The 18,469-nt window shown below is 33.1% G+C and overlaps 1 protein-coding gene across 7 annotated transcripts in view; it reads right to left on the reverse strand.

Moving 5' to 3' along the window:
* Positions 1 to 18,469, reverse strand: part of Ankrd17 (ankyrin repeat domain 17) — a 148,238-nt gene that overhangs the window by 38,207 nt on the left and 91,562 nt on the right. For 4 of the 7 annotated variants that reach the window (XM_046428666.2, XM_046428664.2, XM_046428667.2 and 1 more), the window contains exons 12-18: positions 18,039 to 18,166; positions 17,659 to 17,802; positions 17,065 to 17,167; positions 14,815 to 15,567; positions 10,542 to 10,690; positions 2,235 to 2,346; positions 1,927 to 2,072 (exon numbers count right to left, since the gene is read on the reverse strand). In XM_046428666.2, the coding sequence (XP_046284622.1) occupies positions 1,927 to 2,072; positions 2,235 to 2,346; positions 10,542 to 10,690; positions 14,815 to 15,567; positions 17,065 to 17,167; positions 17,659 to 17,802; positions 18,039 to 18,166 (1,535 nt within the window). The remainder of the gene's footprint in view (positions 1 to 1,926; positions 2,073 to 2,234; positions 2,347 to 10,541; positions 10,691 to 14,814; positions 15,568 to 17,064; positions 17,168 to 17,658; positions 17,803 to 18,038; positions 18,167 to 18,469) is intronic. The other 3 variants (XM_046428665.2, XM_046428669.2, XM_046428668.2) reach the window with 3 other exon arrangements.

Here is an 18,469-nt window from a genome sequence, read left to right on the forward strand (position 1 = left end):
ATTTAACTGAAAAATTTATGCCCTCATATTTGAATGTAGGATTGAGAGGACTCTCTATTTTTTTCCTATGTAGTAGAAATAAAATTTATCAAATTGTTTACTTCCAACTGTCTTACCTAATATTTGGTAAAAAAAAGCTTTCACCACACCCACCACCTCCACTGAGGATTATGGAAGAATGAAATAACATGATCAGAAGAAACAACACATAATAGAAACAAGTCTTTGCTTTCTCTTGACAGATCATCTCTAGTAGCAAGTGAATCTAACTATTCACCCATATTATATCTACTCCAAATCCAACAGGAAAAAATTGCAAAAACAGTCAACCAAAGCAAAAACTGTCTATTAAAAAACTGTATGTATGTATGTATGTGTGCCTGTATTATTGTTAGTCTAATTCTTTTTAATCTATAAGATAATGGATAACCATCCCCTATCTTCCTATACTTGCTCCATTTTACTAGCTTTCCCATTCTTTTGTGTAGAAATTGCTTCCCAAATATTTTTTTTTGTTAGTTTATTTTAAAAACTTAGTGAGTTTAACAATGAGTTCAATATAACCTTTGCTATGACTGGTAAAGAAGGAAGGGCTAGTTTAAAATGCTCAAATAGGAGATAATAATTGGCTGGTCAGAGCACTTTTTTGATATAACATTTCAGAAATGATACTGACATAAACGGTGGAGAAACTAAGACAGTGAACAATAAGGAAAAGGTATTCTCTGGCTAACAACTGAACAGGACCTGTTACCCACAGAATGTAGGTAACATTGATGAACAAAGACTCAAACATCTGAACATAGAAGAGGGTATAAACTTTTGTTCATTTGTTCAAAGAACAGAATAAAGAACGGTGGGGAAACTTGGCAACTTGATGGGAAAGGAGAGGAGTGGAAGGGAAGGGAAAGAAGATGACTTTTCAGTAGGAAACTAATCTGGATGACATAGGATGCTTCCTATACCTAATATTCATCTTTTCCCTGATGGAAAAGTTGTGAATCTACAGAGACTGGTTTTTAAACCTTAGATCCCAATTACATAAGAATGGATCTGGAGAATAAAAGTTAAAGTTATCCAGCTAATTTGCCCCCACCCCCACCGCCGCCCCCACCCCCAGTACTGGGGATTGAACCCAGGGCCTTGATCAAGCTAGGCAAGTGCTCTACCACTGCATTCACCCACAGTCCTTCTTATTTATTTTGGACACAGGTCTCACTAAGTTTTCCAGGTTGACCTCAAACTTGTGATCTGTCTGCCTCAGCCTCCCAAGTAGCTGGTGTTGCAGGCATGCATCACCACACCTGGCTATTCAGCTAATTATTAAACGCTAGAAGACACACAAGTGTGTGTAAACCTATAATTTCTTAGACCTACTTGATTAACACCAGTTATTCTAAGACAGAAAAAGAGAAGTGAAAATAAGCCCTGTTCATCAGGTGCTTTCCGATCTGATTTAGAATGTCTTAAGGCTTTCTTTTCTTTTGGTACTGGAGATTGAATCCAGGGGCACTTTACCACTGGGATCTATCTAGTTCTTTTTATTTTGAGATTGGGGGGGGGGGGGCAGTGTCTCACTAAGTCATTGAGGCTGGTCTTGGACTTTCAATCCTCTTGCCTTGTCCTCCTGAGTTCCTGGGATTACAGGCTGTGTGTCATTGAAGTTGGCTTTAGTCTTTCTCTTAATCTAAGTGCAATATACAGGAATTCCTAAGACAGGTACTACTTTTAGATTTTTTTTTTAGGATTCCAAAAAATATGACTTCTCTGGGAGGTAGCTTATATTAACACTATATTTACTAATAGATAATATTTGAATTACCGTGATAAATGTAAACATCAAATCCTTGTTCCTACAGACACAAAGATCACATAAGCATTTTTTAAACAAGAAAGGAAAAAATTTACACTAAGGGGAAATTTTACCTCCTGTCTGCCGCCAGAGCAAGCCAAGGATAGTGGTGTGTCCTTAGTTCTTTCTGATTGGGCTTCAATGTCTGCACCATTGTCCAGCAATATTTCCACAACTCCAACATGACCAGCCGTAGCAGCCAAGATGAGTGGAGTAAAACCTGGAGAAAAATAATGATCTCACTATGTGCTAAGCCAAAGAACAATACTATTTTCCAATATACCTAAGCATCAAAAAGGGGCTCAAGAAGTAGTATTTCTAAATACGTAAAATTTCTTTCACAAATATTACAGAAAATAAAATTAATAAAAGTGAGGCCTACCTTTTTTGTCTCGGTGCTCAATACTAGCTCCTCGCTCTAGCAGTGTTTGTACCAGTTCCTCATGGCCACCAGCACAGGCAAGCGTTAGTGCCGTGTCATGATTACTCTCAGTCTGTAAAAAATTAATTTCTTATTAGCTTATTAATTTTAAAATGTTAACAGTAAATACACAGAGATACATGTGTACCACTATAATATCAAGTACTTGAATAGTAAGGTTCATTGTTCTTTTCCCCCCATTAGTGTCCAACCAGTAACTTTTTTTAAAAAACTACAAGTTAACACTTGAACTCCATGGGCAATTTTAAAGTAAATACCAGGGGAAAAGGCATGACCTTCTACTTTTTTTCCTAGTATTTACTTTAAGAATTAACCTTCTACCATATACTGTTTTCAACTACATGATTAATGAAACAGTGTGGATTCATTTCTGCTTCAGGCCATTAATGGAATAACACGGACTAGATTTATTTTCCTATCTCAAACAACTTTAAAAAAAAAAAAGACAACTATTTGAAACGACTGTTTAGACAGGTAATGCAGGACAGGGATCCCTAAAAATAGAAATGATTAACACAACTTAACTGCCTGGAGAGTTTCCAGGCGCAATGTATGGAATGGGTACCCAGAACCTGGCAATCTCCCCTAATTGAGAAGATAGTCTGGAGAGGTCAAGTTGGCTAGAATTCATGGCGCAGATTACTGAAGAGGAGAGCACTGCAGAGAGAGAATACTCTGGAGTTCTGCAGGGGGGGGTCTCCTCAAATCTTCAGCTGAATTCTGATGAGCACATGTGCATGAGGAAATTATTGGAGGCCAGAAAAAAGATCACCAGAAGGGATTAAGTTGAACACCTAAAGCTGGAACACAAGGCCAGGAATAGTTTGGTTCCTACCCACCAGAGTAGAAACACATTAAAACACACAAGGTATCAAGTAGAATCCTCAGTAGTGAGGCCAAATTAGTTGTTCTGGACCCACCTAACAATGCTGAAAAGCAAGTCTTGAAATGAAAAAATAGTTTCCAAGTAACTTAGCTATGTTTAAGACCAAAGCCCCCAGATAAAAAGAAACAAAAAATATATATTCTGTGTACTTTGAAACACCAAGACTATTATTATTTAGACATGACAAGTCGATATATGATTTAACATCTGCTATGATAGTGACCAATACTGGATTTACTAGTAATCATAATCTATCATAGTTCAAATACTGATGTAGTCAAGTACCTAATTTTTCATACATTTAGTACTCCAAACCGGTGTTGTCTAAAAAGATAATGACTAGTGTTATGTGCCTAACTGAACTTGAAATATGGCTCATGACTATGGCTATGACTGAGGGAATTAATTTTTATTTAATTTAATTGAATGACTGATAGTCAATGTATTAGAAAACTTTTTAGGGTGTTTGGAACAACTTGAACAAATGAATATACTATTCTGACTGTACATTTAATCAAAACCAAATATGAATGAGTATTTGCAGTGCAAATTCAAATTAGATATACTTTAAAAGAATGATATCACGGGACTGGGGGAAAGGGTGGATTTCTGGAATGAGTGAGAGACTTTTGGTACTAAAAACAGGAAAGTCTCAGGATGAGTTGATCTCTCTTAACCATAGAGATATAACATTACACATATGTATCTCTACCAAACTGTATTATGTGCCCATCACCTTCAAAGCATTTAAAAGGTTTTGAATGTTTTTAAAAGGTAATGAATGTATTCACTCTCCATCTGTAAGTGATGCTTTGCCCAGGAAATAATAACTGTTAATTAAGTAGAATAAATGACAATAGTTGTAAAAGGTCACAGATTCAAAGGCTATTACTAATAAAAGAAAGGAATATATATATGAAATATGTATTATTTCTATACAATGTTTATAATATTTAATGTAATCAATACAAAAAGGCATATCCTCCCAGAATGTAAATCACTCTAAGAAACAAACTCCATTATAAAAATAAAAACGAGACAAAAGGCAAAATCGATAGAGTCAAGAAATAAGAAAAAGCCTACTAGTCAGTGATGAAGAGGGAGACCGCAAAAGCTGCTCTGCAGAAGAGGCTGGCAGAGAGCAGAGCTACTGACTGCAGAGATCAGGGATGGCCACAAGGGAGAGATGCACCAACTACAACAATGGAGAAGGACATGAAACTTACATGAGTGACAGCTCTGATTGTGTTATAGTATTTGATCTTCATTTCAGGTTTATAAAAAAGAAATTATTATGTCTGATTTCAGGAAAAAAAAGAGACAAAATGGGGAGAATAACTTTCTAATGTCCACACAGCTAATAACTGGTAGAGATAGGCTTTAAAAACCAAGAGGATTTTCTTGATAACAAAATCCTGCTCTTACCATTACATGATAAGCAGCCTAACACACTGCAGATTGAAGTAAATATAATGTTAAGCATATCTGTTTTATGTCCTCTCTGTTAGTGTATATGCAGACAAGTCAATTTTATGATGAAATTTATAGGTTTTAAAAATTCTTTCAGGGCTAAAGGAAAATTTATGAAGCTGTGCTGATTTATAAAAAGAAGACACACTCAAAATTTGAAAAAGATAAGCATGAAAAATTTTTGTGGATCAGTAACATGTATTTTCCCACGTTATTAAAAAAATTAAACTAACATTTATTAGGCACCTTTGATAATAAAAGAACTCTGCTGTATACTCTAAGGTCAACAAAGAAAATTTAAGTCCTGCTCACTAAGATCTTACTGATTACTGTACAGGGCAAATTTACATTCAAAGTATGAGAGAAGTATTATATATTATGAGTGCAAGGGAAAAATATTTGAAGCTGAGAAAGGAGAGGTGGTCAAATTCCCTTAGGAATCAAACCTAAAAAAACAGCTCCACTGTATTTCTACATTAAGGAGAAATTAAAGCCACTAATATTTTATGACACTCTTTTAAGAGAATAACAAACATAAGGTTCTGAAGTGAGGCATCCATATCCCAAACATGCACCTGTACAATCCCCCAATGCTATTACCCTGCTTCACAATACATCAATAAACAAATTAACTGATATAGAAGTGTGGGTTGATGGCAACATGACTGACAAGATACCGAAAAAAATCAGGTATTTTGAATATTGCCAATCAAAACAATAACAGTACAAACAATGAGTTTCTGGAAGGCAAAGTTTGCTTAATGAAAAGATCTGACTTAAATTATGTCCCACAAAATTATGTTACAATAGAGTGGTCAAGAAGTTACATTTCTTTGTCATATATCTATGAAAAAGTTTCAAACCTGAAAAAGGAAAAAGATGCCCAGGGCTTGCTTACTGGCTCTTACAAGTTTACATTTTAAAGAAAGTATTTAGTTCATGATACTGTATAGTATTAATTCATACCTAACAGATATTGTTCCGGTGAATTCTGCCTTAGGGAAAAATGATGAAATTGTATTCAATATAAATAACATTATGTAAGTTCTCACTATAACTAAATCTGGAATAGTAATTCATAGTGAAAAAAAATCACAAGACAGATGGTAAGCTTTTCATCTTCAAGAAAAGGCCACTTTTAATGAGCTGATATACTGATAAAAAACATACCTAACTTCTCTATAAAATAAGATGTACATCTATTAATTAGTCTTCAAGTAAATAAATTACTTTGGAAACTATAAGGACTTAAAGAGCTGAACTGTTAGAATTCCAAACTTCTCATTTTTTAATCCAGTCAGGTTATATGTGAGTTTAAAAAGTAAAATAGCGCTTTAGGGTATCTAATAAATGAAAATAATCAGTAAAATGAATAACCTATTTGAAACTAGTTCATATGAACATGCAGAATACATGTATTCTAAAGCAGAAATATTTTAACGGTAGCATATTACATATAACTGAATTAATTTCTCCCAACCTCCTTATATTACAATAAAACTCTATACTTCAAAATCAACAGGAATAGAGAAAAATATCCAAACGATGTTTAAAACATTAAAAGTAAACAATTTCACACACTTTACAACTTAAGTCTTGAAACATGGATGATTTTTGTGTGTGTGGTACTGGGGTTTGAACCCATAGCTTCAAGAATGATAAATAAGCCCTCTACCACTGAGCTGCATCCCCTTAGTCTTGATATGTCAAGTTAAAGTTACTATCTACTCTCCTTAGAAGATAATAAACATGTTAATTATTAAAAACTGGGGGAAAAAAGCAAAATTGCCTAAGGAAGCATTTTTTCCATACTTAAGTTCAATAAAAGCTTTTAGAAATATGAGTAAAACAAAGGTAAGCAGTTGAGAAATAAATGAAGGTGCTGGGTTTGATGCTGCATGCCTGTAGTTCCATCTACGCCAAAAGCTGAGGCTGGAAAATCAAAAGTTTAAGGCTAGTCTGAGCAACTTAGGAAGACTATCTGAAAATTAAAAATAAAAAGGGATGGGAATCTAGCTCAATGGTATAGGTCCCAGGCTTAAAACCCTAGTACCACCAAAAAATAAATGTATACGTGTGTAAATATATATGTAGAGAGATGAGGGACATGTGACAACAAAGATGTTGGAATAACTTCTTGAGATTTTCTGCCTTTTTTTTTTTTTAAGGTACTACAAATTAAACCCAAAGCCTCACACATGCAAGGCGAACACTCTACCACTGAGCCACTAAGCCAGACCTCCAGCCATGGAGTAAGTTTTGTATCCCATGAACCAAACAACTGGTTCTTTCTCACATTTAGTGGTAACTAGACTCAATCAAATTTCACAAAATACAATAAGAAAGAAAGAAAGAAAAATTCAATTAACTCAGAGGTTTTCAATTCTAAACCTTGGAAGTCAGATTTATAGTGTCATGTAAAATCTGCAGTTATTGGTTTATTTATTTGGCTTTGGGGACTGAATCCATCACTTTGTACGTGCTAAGCACACACTCTACCACTGAGTCACACCCCCAGTTATAAAATCTGTGGTTTAAAAAAAAAAAAATCCCTACTTGATTCCTTAGTTTCTCTATGTCCAGTACTCAGGAATAAGTTCTGTTACATCCCTCAAAATAAAGATCAGAGCCATATTATTAAAAGTTTTGGTAAAATAGTACTCCAAATAATTCCTTTGAGTTATAATTTACTTATTTTTCCTAAAACACATTTTGGTAACAAAACAGTATGTACTATTAATCTTAAAATTGAAACTATCCAGACAGACCTGATTCAATAAAACCATTATGAGCGTACACAACCCCATGGAACACTCTTGTACACAGAAAGTGATTTCTAGTTGAAAAACATGGGTTTCAGGAACATTATACAGAATGCAAACTCTTTAGCATTCTTCCAGGTACAGAAATTAAATATAAGGTTCCTGCTAATTCCTGTTAAGAACATTAATTCCTGTCTATAATTTTCAATTCAAGGAGTGTAAGGATTGACCATATTTCAGAATCATTAGCATTTTATAAAAGGAGTCATATGTTGAAGCTTTAAAAAAATAACACTTCTTTTGTTCATTTTTCTCATCAGTAAATTGGGAATAAAACAGTATCTACTTCATGAGGTTATCAAAAAGATTGTTAGTTTAAGTTAAAATACCAGTTGAGCATTCCTAACATGAAATTTTGAGTGCTGACATCATGCTTGAAAAGTCTCAAATTTTAGAACTTGGGATTTGATGACAGATGTTCACTAGTAAGATCTATGTAAATATTCTAAAATCTGAAATCTACAACATTTCTAAGAAGATCCCAAACATAAAGAATTCACAATCTGTATTTGTAAAGTGTTAAATGAACAAAAGATCTAACTACTAGAGAAAAATTCAATTCTTAAAAAAAAGATGAATCTTGGTATTTTTTCATTGTATCATTTACCTGCTACAGCAGTCTTGTCTTATATAAACTAAAATATCCCATTATGTAAGAACTCACATAATTTTTCTTTGAAAAAAAAGGTTTCAGATGGATTATGCACAAAAAAAATCTGTTTTTTAAAATATATATTTTCGGGTTGTAGGTGGACACAATATCTTTATTTTATTTTTATGTGGTGCTGAGGATTGAACCAAGTGCCTCACGCAGGCGAGGCAAGTGCTGAATGTACCACTGAGCCACAATCCTAGTCCACAAAAATATCTCTATTTTTATCACTTAAAATTTCCTGCTTGATATAAAAACTAGTAAAATTTTTAAAATAAGTGAAAAAGACAAAAGTTGTGAACAATTATTTCTGAATATTATTGTGGTATTTCTTCTAATACAGGAACTTTGTAACATCACAGCACTTATAGTAAACTGCACAGAAAATAATTTAACTCAGCCTGGGTATTGTGCCACACACCTATAATCCCAATGACTTCAGAGATTGAGGCAGGAGGATCACAAGTCCAAGGAAGACTGTCTCAAAATAAAAAGGGCCAGCAGTATAGTTCAAAGATAAAGCACTGCTGGGTTCAACTCCCAGTACCACAATAAACAAACACACAAACAAGAAGAAGAAAAAACTAATTTAACTCAGGGTAGGCTAATTCAACAAATGAAAAACCTCAATGTAGAAATCAGATAAAAACGGATACTTTTAAGGAAGCAGTCAAATCTTTCTTTTTAGGCATTCCTACTATGCTTAAAAGGCAAAAATTTTATAAATTACCTTTCAAGGCAATAGTGGTAACTAGTTGAGTAGTAAAATCATTTCACCTTGACTACAATAATGTCCTTTGGTAAAATCACGATCACACTTAGACACACATCTTCTGTGCCTATTTCATTTGAAATAGATACTAATCACTTTAAAAGAGATTAGTTTTACTTTATCAATTCTTGCTCCCATAAAAATTCAAAAAATATTTATGGCTAAATATAATAGGCTTAAAGCAAAAGAAAAAAATCTGGGGGAAGTAATGCAAATTCAACACCAAGTTTAACCCAATTATACACTGCTACCAACATTAATTGTAAGAATCTGTGGTTCAACACATGTGTGACTCAAATTGTTTTGGTTGTTTAAAAAAGAATGTACAGCATGGTACTTAAGAATGATGTCTACACACACACATACACACACACAACTGGGGATAACTGGGGAATGAATATACTAGGCCAAGTGCTCTACCACTGAGCTATACCCCCAGCCCAAGAGTGGTATTTTTGAAGTCAAACACACAATCTGGGTCCAAGCCTCACAACTTCTTAGTCAAATGAAGTGACTGTAAACAAAATGCTTGATCTCCTTCCAGTGTAATGAAGAACAGCTACCTCATATATGTATGTCTAAGGATTAGGATGAGATAGTTCCTTAAATTTCAAGTACTCAAGAAAAAAAGTTATTAACATATATAAAACAACAGACATTTGAGAAACAAGAACAGAAGTAAAAATAAAACTCCCTTTTCACAGTGTTATCAAGAAATATTTTAGTAAAAGAGAGATTTTATTTTTTAATAGGTTAGGAATATATACACTTAATGGTTCTCTCCCCGCCCCCAGCCCCCCGCCCCCATGAAACTCAGGTGTTTTTTTGTTTGTTTCTTGTTTGTTTTTGGTAATAAACTCCCTCAATAATTAATCAAAATACAAAAACTATATAAACTACAAACATTTTCTCAGTCCTTAAGTCAATAAACGTTCACCTTGCTCAGCAGTCTTGTAAGTTAGGCCTCTTGGCCTTTCTTTAGTTCAAAACACAATCTCACCTTACCCTGAGATTTCACAGTAAAATAATATTTAAAAGAAATTAGATAATAGTACTCAAGTTTTCTAAGGTATAACTTAAAAATGGTGACATTTTTCACCTCCACACATTATTCTTTCAGATAATCCAAAGAGATAATAAGTACTTCTAATTCCCCTACAATCACTTAAATGCTAAATTTTATAGGCACAGATAGATTCACTATATATTTCAATCAGCAATATTAGAATTTGAAAAATATATATAAATGCAACTGAGTATATGTGATATACTATCAATAAATGCTAGAACACTTATTTTATATGAAACCCCTTATGCATTTTAAAGTATGTATTCAAATTTAGTATTAGAAGAAAATATTAATCTTACATTTCTTTTTATATTACATCCTTTTCTAAACAATAACAAAATTTAAAAAAAAATTTATATGGTAATTAAGGAAACTGGAACATCACAAAATTATCCACAATAGTCTCTACTAGGTATTTTATTAAAAACAAACAAAAAATTCATGATTTAAAATATATAATTGTGGCTCAAGTCTTCGACAAAGCAGTCTAACATGGCTTAAATCACTGAAGGTTAACATACTTAATGATGATATAATTCTAATGAAAAAACATCTCTCACTTAATTTGGAGCTTACCTGTGCATCAATATCAATGGCAGGGTAGATAGGTAGCATGGCTGAAGGAGAGATGATAGGACTTGGAGTTGGAGTCTGAGGTTGGGAAATGGAAGCAGCGATACTGTGGGTAGGAGTATTTGACATTGCAGAAGCTCTTCCACTGACTGCTGTTGAACAAAATAACTGCACTTAATACGGATGAAACATTGTTAGGTAATAGTTAAGAATTATTTATTAAAAAATATTAAGGACTTTTTAAAATAACATTTTATGGGAGACTACTACAGCACTAATAACTCATATTCCTGGTTTTAACTGGACAATATAAATATGTATAGAGAGTAATCCATTTTCTAAGTAATAATCCACTTGAAAGATAAAATTCCCCACTTATATAAGTATAAAACCTTAATTCAAAACAACAGCAAAAACAAAAATATTTTTATGTACTAAAATTAAATACAAATGGAAAATTTTTTAACTTCTTAATTAGACATAAAATAAAAGGTAAAATAGTCCACATCAAAAAGGGAAAATAGTTGACTCACACAAAACCTCTTTTATTTTTATTTTTTTACTAACTACAGGTGGGGAATAATATGACTACATTCTACATCATAGCCCTATAGTGTAAATGTAATTTTTCAAATATAAAAATTTGATCCTTACATAGAAATAAATTTTCTCACAAGAAGAATTATTCTGAGGGGTCTTAAAATGCCTAACAATCAATCTGGCAATCACACTGATATATGAGGACAAAATTAAAAGACTAGGGTAGAAACAAATGTATACACACAGTTAACCTTCAAATATGGATTATTAATAGTTATTCTAACTAAGATTTTGCTGTGATATTATTTTCACCCAAATAGGTAATGTAAGTAATAGCTAGTTAAGTCAGGTGCATAGGATAAAATGAAGATTCAGCTGCAGGTAATTTATTTCCTCATTGACTCAATTCTGGAGTTAATGTGAACACCATTCCTTTTCACCCCACTATTAAAAATGCCATAATATATAAGTATGGGCACTAATTTTTGAATGGTCAACAGGAGTGTGGGTGTGTGTTACCAAAGTAGTTATCAACTACATCAGACAGAAAGCAATCATGATTCACAACCGGATCTGAAACCAGGGAAAAGAGGTTACGATCCTGCCAAGAATAAAACTGAAATTGATCTCATAACAATTATAAACATGATTGTTAATTGAGAAATTTACTTTACATAAAATCCTTACTTCAGGCACAAACATACACTATACATTATAGCAACACACATTCTACAATTATACATTTTAAAGTTCACTTAAAGTCAAAGGAAAAATAAAGAAAACAAAACACTGTTTGAATCCTTAAGGATCCAGATCAAGAGAAAAGGGCATGTAAAATTATTATCTAATGACCTTGATATAATTATTTTATATGTTAAGAAAAAGATCAAGTAATTTAATATACATATTGTAGATATAAATTTTAAAATCATATATAGTTCTTAAAACAGACTCCATATCTTCTTTGATTAGATATTCACAAACAGAAATGCTAAATACAAAAAGTAGTTTAAACAGTATGAACACCAGTCTGTCCAAATCACTGATTTTTATTTTATGATACTAAATGGGTTAAAAAATATATCTATATAAGCTTTAGTGTTGAATGACTAAATTATAATTCACATTTCAACTGGTATAATTTAATTTAAAGGTTCTACTAAAATTGCATTTTTTCAAGTTGGTTGTTCTTATCAACTCATCTAAAAGGATAGGAAAAAAAAACCCAATCCTCTTATTTGACTTTCTTTTAGTACTTATGAAACTGGTTTACTAAAACTAAATAGCTGCCTATTACAAATGTAAATATTTAAGTACCTGAAGGAACTCTGGTATAAATCTTTACATGTGGGGCTTCATATTAGGTTAGTTTTAGAAAGAGAAAACGGCATGCTCAGGAAAATTTTAAGATAGGGACAGAAAGGAGGGAACTTAAGATCATAGCAAAGGCAAGATGTTAAGACAGATTAAACAGGAAACTAATTTTGCTTTAGCAAGTATAGAGAATAAGGAAGACTCAGATTTTGATTAATTGAAGTTCTAGAGAAAAGGAGATCAAATATTAAAAGAGAAGTCTAATAAATGAGAACTAAGTAATAAATAACAGAGGCTATCATAGAGGGAGAGAAATAAATCTAAAAGCCTAATGTAGCTCTAGTACATTAGAAACCCAAAGAAATAAATGAAAGTGTATATATAAAAAGTGAAATATATATATTTCAGTTGAGCATTACTCAACTGAAAGGATATATACTACTAGAGAAGTTTAAAAAATGAAGTTGCAGAAAAAGAGTGTATGAGTTTGTGTATTTGTGTAAGTGTGCACACCTGCATATGCACCTGGGAACATGAGTGGTACTAGGGATTAGCTGCACGCAGATAGTTTAATTCTGCTCTTCCTCCTCTTTCATAAATGAGCATAAGAAAGAAAGTATTTTTATAGTATGACAAGTATTTGTCTTATATAAGTTATACCTGAAACAGACAAAAATTATGGGAGGTGGATACGAATCAACAGAAAAACTACTTTACAAACCTCTGATACTTCTCAACAGCATAAAAAAAATGTACAACTGACAAATCATTGTTGACAACTATGCCCAAGTACATTAAGTAAACTGACAGTATATAAAACTTTTAAACATTGATTGGTAAGGAATGTCCATTCTTCATTAAGTGGATAAGTAACATTTAATGCTATATATCTGGTAGTCACACTGACAAAACAGAACACTATTATGATCTAAGTTAATGGCCATGGACACAGGACTTAAGGATTTATGGCTATTGTGCTCTAATTTTCACAGAATACTTTAAAAACTTAAAATTTTATTACTTATTATTTTAACCAGTTTAGTGGTGACTAGCAATAACTTTCAAATCCACAGAAAAATTATAAACTTATCAATATTGGGATTTTTTACAGTTCTTACTATTAATTATTGCTAGCATTTCTTCTTATTTCAAATTAAGATTAGCAGAGATCTTAATTTGAAGCAGAAATCTTCATTTCACCTATTATTGCTTCCACATATTACTGCTGAGGTTGAGACCAATAAAGACTGGGAAAATTTAGACCAGTTTTTAAATACAAACTTTGTCTCTTTAACTAGTTTCTTCATATTAGCAAATATCTAAACACTACAGAACTTATTTTCTTTAATTCTTTTAAAAGATGAAATTTACATAATGTATAATTTCATCATAATATGATATTACTGAAAAATAGTTTTAAGAGTAGACAAAGGCAGTCATCCAAGTATAAATAAATAAAAAAATGGGGAGAAATCAGAATAAAATTATCAAAATACAATTTATTCCCTTTGTTTTTTCTTTTCCTTTCCAAATTTCCTTCCTTTCTTCAAATTATCTTTCTCAGTATAACATTATTGTGGCAGATAACCCTATCAAATCTCATTCCACTACTTTGTTACAGAACTCACATAAAATAAGCATCCAAATAAAAATCATTAAAACAGCCTTCTAAAGAACTACTTCTTGCCAATAAAACTAAATATAATGAAATAAGGTTTCTCTGCTGCACATTTAAAAATATATCATTTATGATACTATCAGGGGACAACATCTTCCATAATACAGTGAGAAAGAGACTACACATGTACATTCACAGGGGATAAAATCACTGACATACAGTATAATCAAACCCTATTTGGTTTGGTACTTTATTAATGTTGTAAAGATACTTAATTTTTTGTTGTTGTTGTTTGTTTGTTTTTAAATATCCATCAGGTTTGAAGTCTCGTGCATTAGGATATAAAGTATTTTTGTTCACAGATTTAAATAAACTTTCTGATGTGTGTGCCCTACTATTTTTTACTTCAATTTCTATTAATTTTCCAGTTTATTTGTGATAATACTGAGGCAAAAAAGCCAAAATTCAATTTTAGTGTCCTGAACTTAAAAGGGGGGAAAAACAAAAAACAAAAAACAAAAAAAGCAAAAATCAAACATCAACCCAATTACTAAAAAACCTAGATCCCTAGGCTACTCAGCTAAGCCAGAAAGCTTCAGTCATTTGTATTGAATGAAACTAATCTTTAATTCAACCTGTATCCCTCTGAAAACTTCTGAGATTGAACTAGTATTTCTAAAGATATACATGGGTCAAGAGTCCAAAAATAGTTTTCAAGTTGGGCAATGGCAAAAAATTCTGGAACACTCTTACTCGCCTTAAGCAAATCATATTTGATAGCTGCTCATAACAATATAAACCCACCTGCCATGATGTCATCCAGCGTGTCATTGAGGGTCTGAGCAGGGCTGGCTACCATTAACCCTTGTTGTGTTTCTGTCAGAATTCCTTGCCCCAGCCCTGCCAACTGTGCTTGGCCCAGTACTGGCTGTCCAACTATCACTCCTTGCAGTTCTGTAAGATTTGCGATGGACCCTGGAGGCAAGGGACCTGCCGCCAGAGGCAAAGCTTGAGGCATCGCCAGAGGCTGGATTGGTGCAAAACCCATCTGAGCAGCAGTCTGCTGGGGTTCATCTTTAAGCAAAACAGGATCCACTTGCTGTAACCGTGCATAGTCTCCCTCGGAAAGCTGTTCTCCAACCCCAACAGGAGTCAGTAGTCCCAGGTGTTGGCAAGACTGTTGCTGTTGCTGCTGAAGTTGAATTCTTTGAGCTTTAACCTCTAGATACTGCTTTTTAAGCTGCTGCTGAGTTTTGAGTTGTAACTCTCGTTCTACTTTTTGTAGTTCCTCCAAAATCTTTTGTTTCTTCTGAATCTGTTCCTCCCTCGTTTTGTTCAGTTCCTCGATCTTCTCCTTGGTAAGTTGGTCAGCATGTGCCAGTTCCAAGGACTGCAGCTGTGCATTCTTTTCTATGGCTTCTTTTATCCTCTGTTCCAGTTCTGTTAACTTTCCCTGAGCCTCTTCTACAATGCTCTCTGGAGACTGATTGGTGATGTAACCCTGTACATCCTGGCTGTTTGCTGGCAAATGGCTGCTGGACTTTTGTTTAGAAGCAGCTGTGTGAAAAAGAAACCCCCTCAGAAGTGCACATGAATGGCATCCTCATTACAGAGTTACTGTTGGGAGGTTTAGTGCCAACAGTTATGCACCAAGTTATCATATTCATAGAAGGTGAAAATGCACTTTTAAGGAGTTAAAAACAAGTCCACCTTCTTTATCATAAATATAAAATGTATGTATTTTATGTGCATAGACTAATCTTTGAAAATTAATTTCAGAATTTTAAAACTATCACATGGCTAAAAATTAGACAATAGAGGGATGCAGGTTTGTGGTATCTAAGTGGTGCAATTAAAGAAAAATCTAATTATGTGTAGATATTTCATATGGTCATAAAGATGTAAAAACTCATCATAAGAGCAGAAAAATAATGCTAAATTATTACGGTGCAGAGAAAACTTAGACCTCTACCTCAAGGTTTTTCCACATTTAATAGTCTGTGCCTTTTAAATACACACACATACACACACAGAGTGCCCCAAACCACTGAGAAGTATTAAGAAATTAAAATCCAACTAAAACATCTTTCTTTGACAGGGCCTATCATCTTCAAGACTGACAAAGGAAAGATATAAATTCAATATTCACACAGCTACCTGGCCAGTAGAGAATTGGAATTCAGTTTCTCTGGAAGAAAAGATGCTGGACTACGCCATCCACAGTTATCTTCTGACAGCCAGGTGAATAGACTGATCTGGCTACAGGTTTAGCAACCAATTGAAAAAAGTGCCAAGGCTCTAGGTTGGTAGAGTGATTGAAAAGAGCTGGTGGAAATACTTAGCATGCTTGTTGGAAAAAGAATATTGGTAGCCAAAACCAAAAAAAAAAAAAAAAAAAAAAAAAAAAATTGCATTGGTTCTTCAGGTTAAACTTAAAAAAAATAAATAAATAAAAATAAATTTTTTTTTTTTTTTTGACTCAAACTGGTAGGTATAATGTTTGGGGACATAACTTAAGAACATGCATGGTGTAACATCCACAAGTCAAATAGGGATCTCAGAATTCTAGAGAAATTAACATGTCTATCTGAAATAATTTTGAATTATTGGTTGAGAAAAGGTATCCCAGATATAAAAATCTATATTAAACCAGTTTCTTTAAAATAAATTTTAATTTTTGATCCAACTTGATTAATCTTTATACCTTATATCATTAGATATTTAAGTAATTTATAAAAATATCAACCAACTATACCCAGCTTGACATTTTACATGAATAAAAATTACTATTTATTAGAGGAAATCATGGATAATTAGAATTCCATTAAAAATGAGCATCTGAATTTCTCCTTCTAATTCTAGCATAGATTAGCTCTATTACTATCTTTTCTCCCAATAACATCTTTCTCATTGGTTAAAAAAAAAAAGACTCTGTATGCCAACTTCATAAAAATTTATTTTTTTATGGAAAAATAATTTTAAATGGCTAGAATTTTTGTAATCTTATTATCAAATAGACAACATGTAAGAACTGTCTTTAGAAGTATAACTGACCTTTATTCCTAATGGGAAGAGTGGTGGCAACATTGGCAGGTGGTTTATCAGGCTCCTGAGGTGGAACAACCATGGGCAGTGCTTGAACTGGTACACGCGGTGCCTAGGACAACAAACACTAAATTGATTATTTCACCTTTGCCTACATAATACATTAAGTAATATGCTAATGAAGAATAAGATAGAGATTTATTAAAAATATTTTTAACAAGTCATCTCAAGAACATATTTACTTAAAATATGCTAGAGTTCAATTATTTTCCTTGACTTGTTCTTTGTTGGTGGGGGTGGTACTAGGGATTGAACCCAGGGAGGGGCATGTGCATGCTAACCATACACTCTACCATTGAGCTCTACCTCCCAGCTCCTTTGACATTTTTCTAATGGGCTTTGAATTTAAGTTGCTGTTGTAACCTTCAGAAGAAATCAAAGCAAAATCACATCAATCTAGAATCTGAATATAACGCCAGATGTTCATTAATCATAAAAGATATAAAGAAAATTATATAATTTTAAAAATCTAGTTAAAATGAAACAACAAGCAAAAGAAAATAAAGGAGACACAATATAAAATGCTTTAGTTTTAAATCTTACCCTATTTAGGTCATGGGATGGGGGTGTTAACTGAGTGACATCTGGTGGAGGGGCGGAAAGCAAGTTATTAGGATAGTCCAAAAGATAGCAAACAACACTTGTGTGGCCACCTTTTGCAGCTTCTATCAACATAGTAGAGCCATCCTAAAAAGAAATCATATAGAGGGGGAAAAATAAGTTAGTTTACAGAATCATTTAAGAAAAAAAAGCTTACAAGTCCTGGCTACATTAAAATAATGCTTTTAGTAAGGAGCACTTCCTCTAATAAAACAAAACTAATACTCAGAATGGCATTATAAATACAACTTATACATTATAGTCTGTGGTGTACAAGTGAAGAATTAATTCAAAATCCAACCCAAAACACTTTAGTTACATACTTTTAAACGGTGGGTAGGGTCTGCCCCATGAGCCAAAAGTAGTTCCACCACTGCCAGATGACCCCCTGCACAAGCCAGGGACAGTACAGTATGGTCATTATTAGCTGTGGTTCTATTCACATTCGCTCCTAAAACAGAGAAGACATGAAAAATCACATTGATCAGAGTGTTTTGTTCTTAAAAATATGGTAAATTTAAAAATCATTAAGAGTAGATAGAATACAATAATGAAGCCCCACATACACATTACCTAGCTTCAACAATTATAAACACAGGGCAACCTCATTTCATATAACCCCACATCAATTCTCTGCCACATTGAATTATTCTAAAGCAAATCCCAGACAAATATAATTTCATCCATACATATTCCAGTATGAACCAGTAAAATAAAACCAAAACAAGTAATACCCTCAGGGTAATTATCACAT

This window comes from Marmota monax, unplaced genomic scaffold, assembly GCF_021218885.2.
Source record: "Marmota monax isolate L192 unplaced genomic scaffold, Marmota_monax_Labrador192_F-V1.1 WCK01_AAM20220418_F8-fsc00132, whole genome shotgun sequence".
Taxonomy (NCBI): domain Eukaryota; kingdom Metazoa; phylum Chordata; class Mammalia; order Rodentia; family Sciuridae; genus Marmota; species Marmota monax.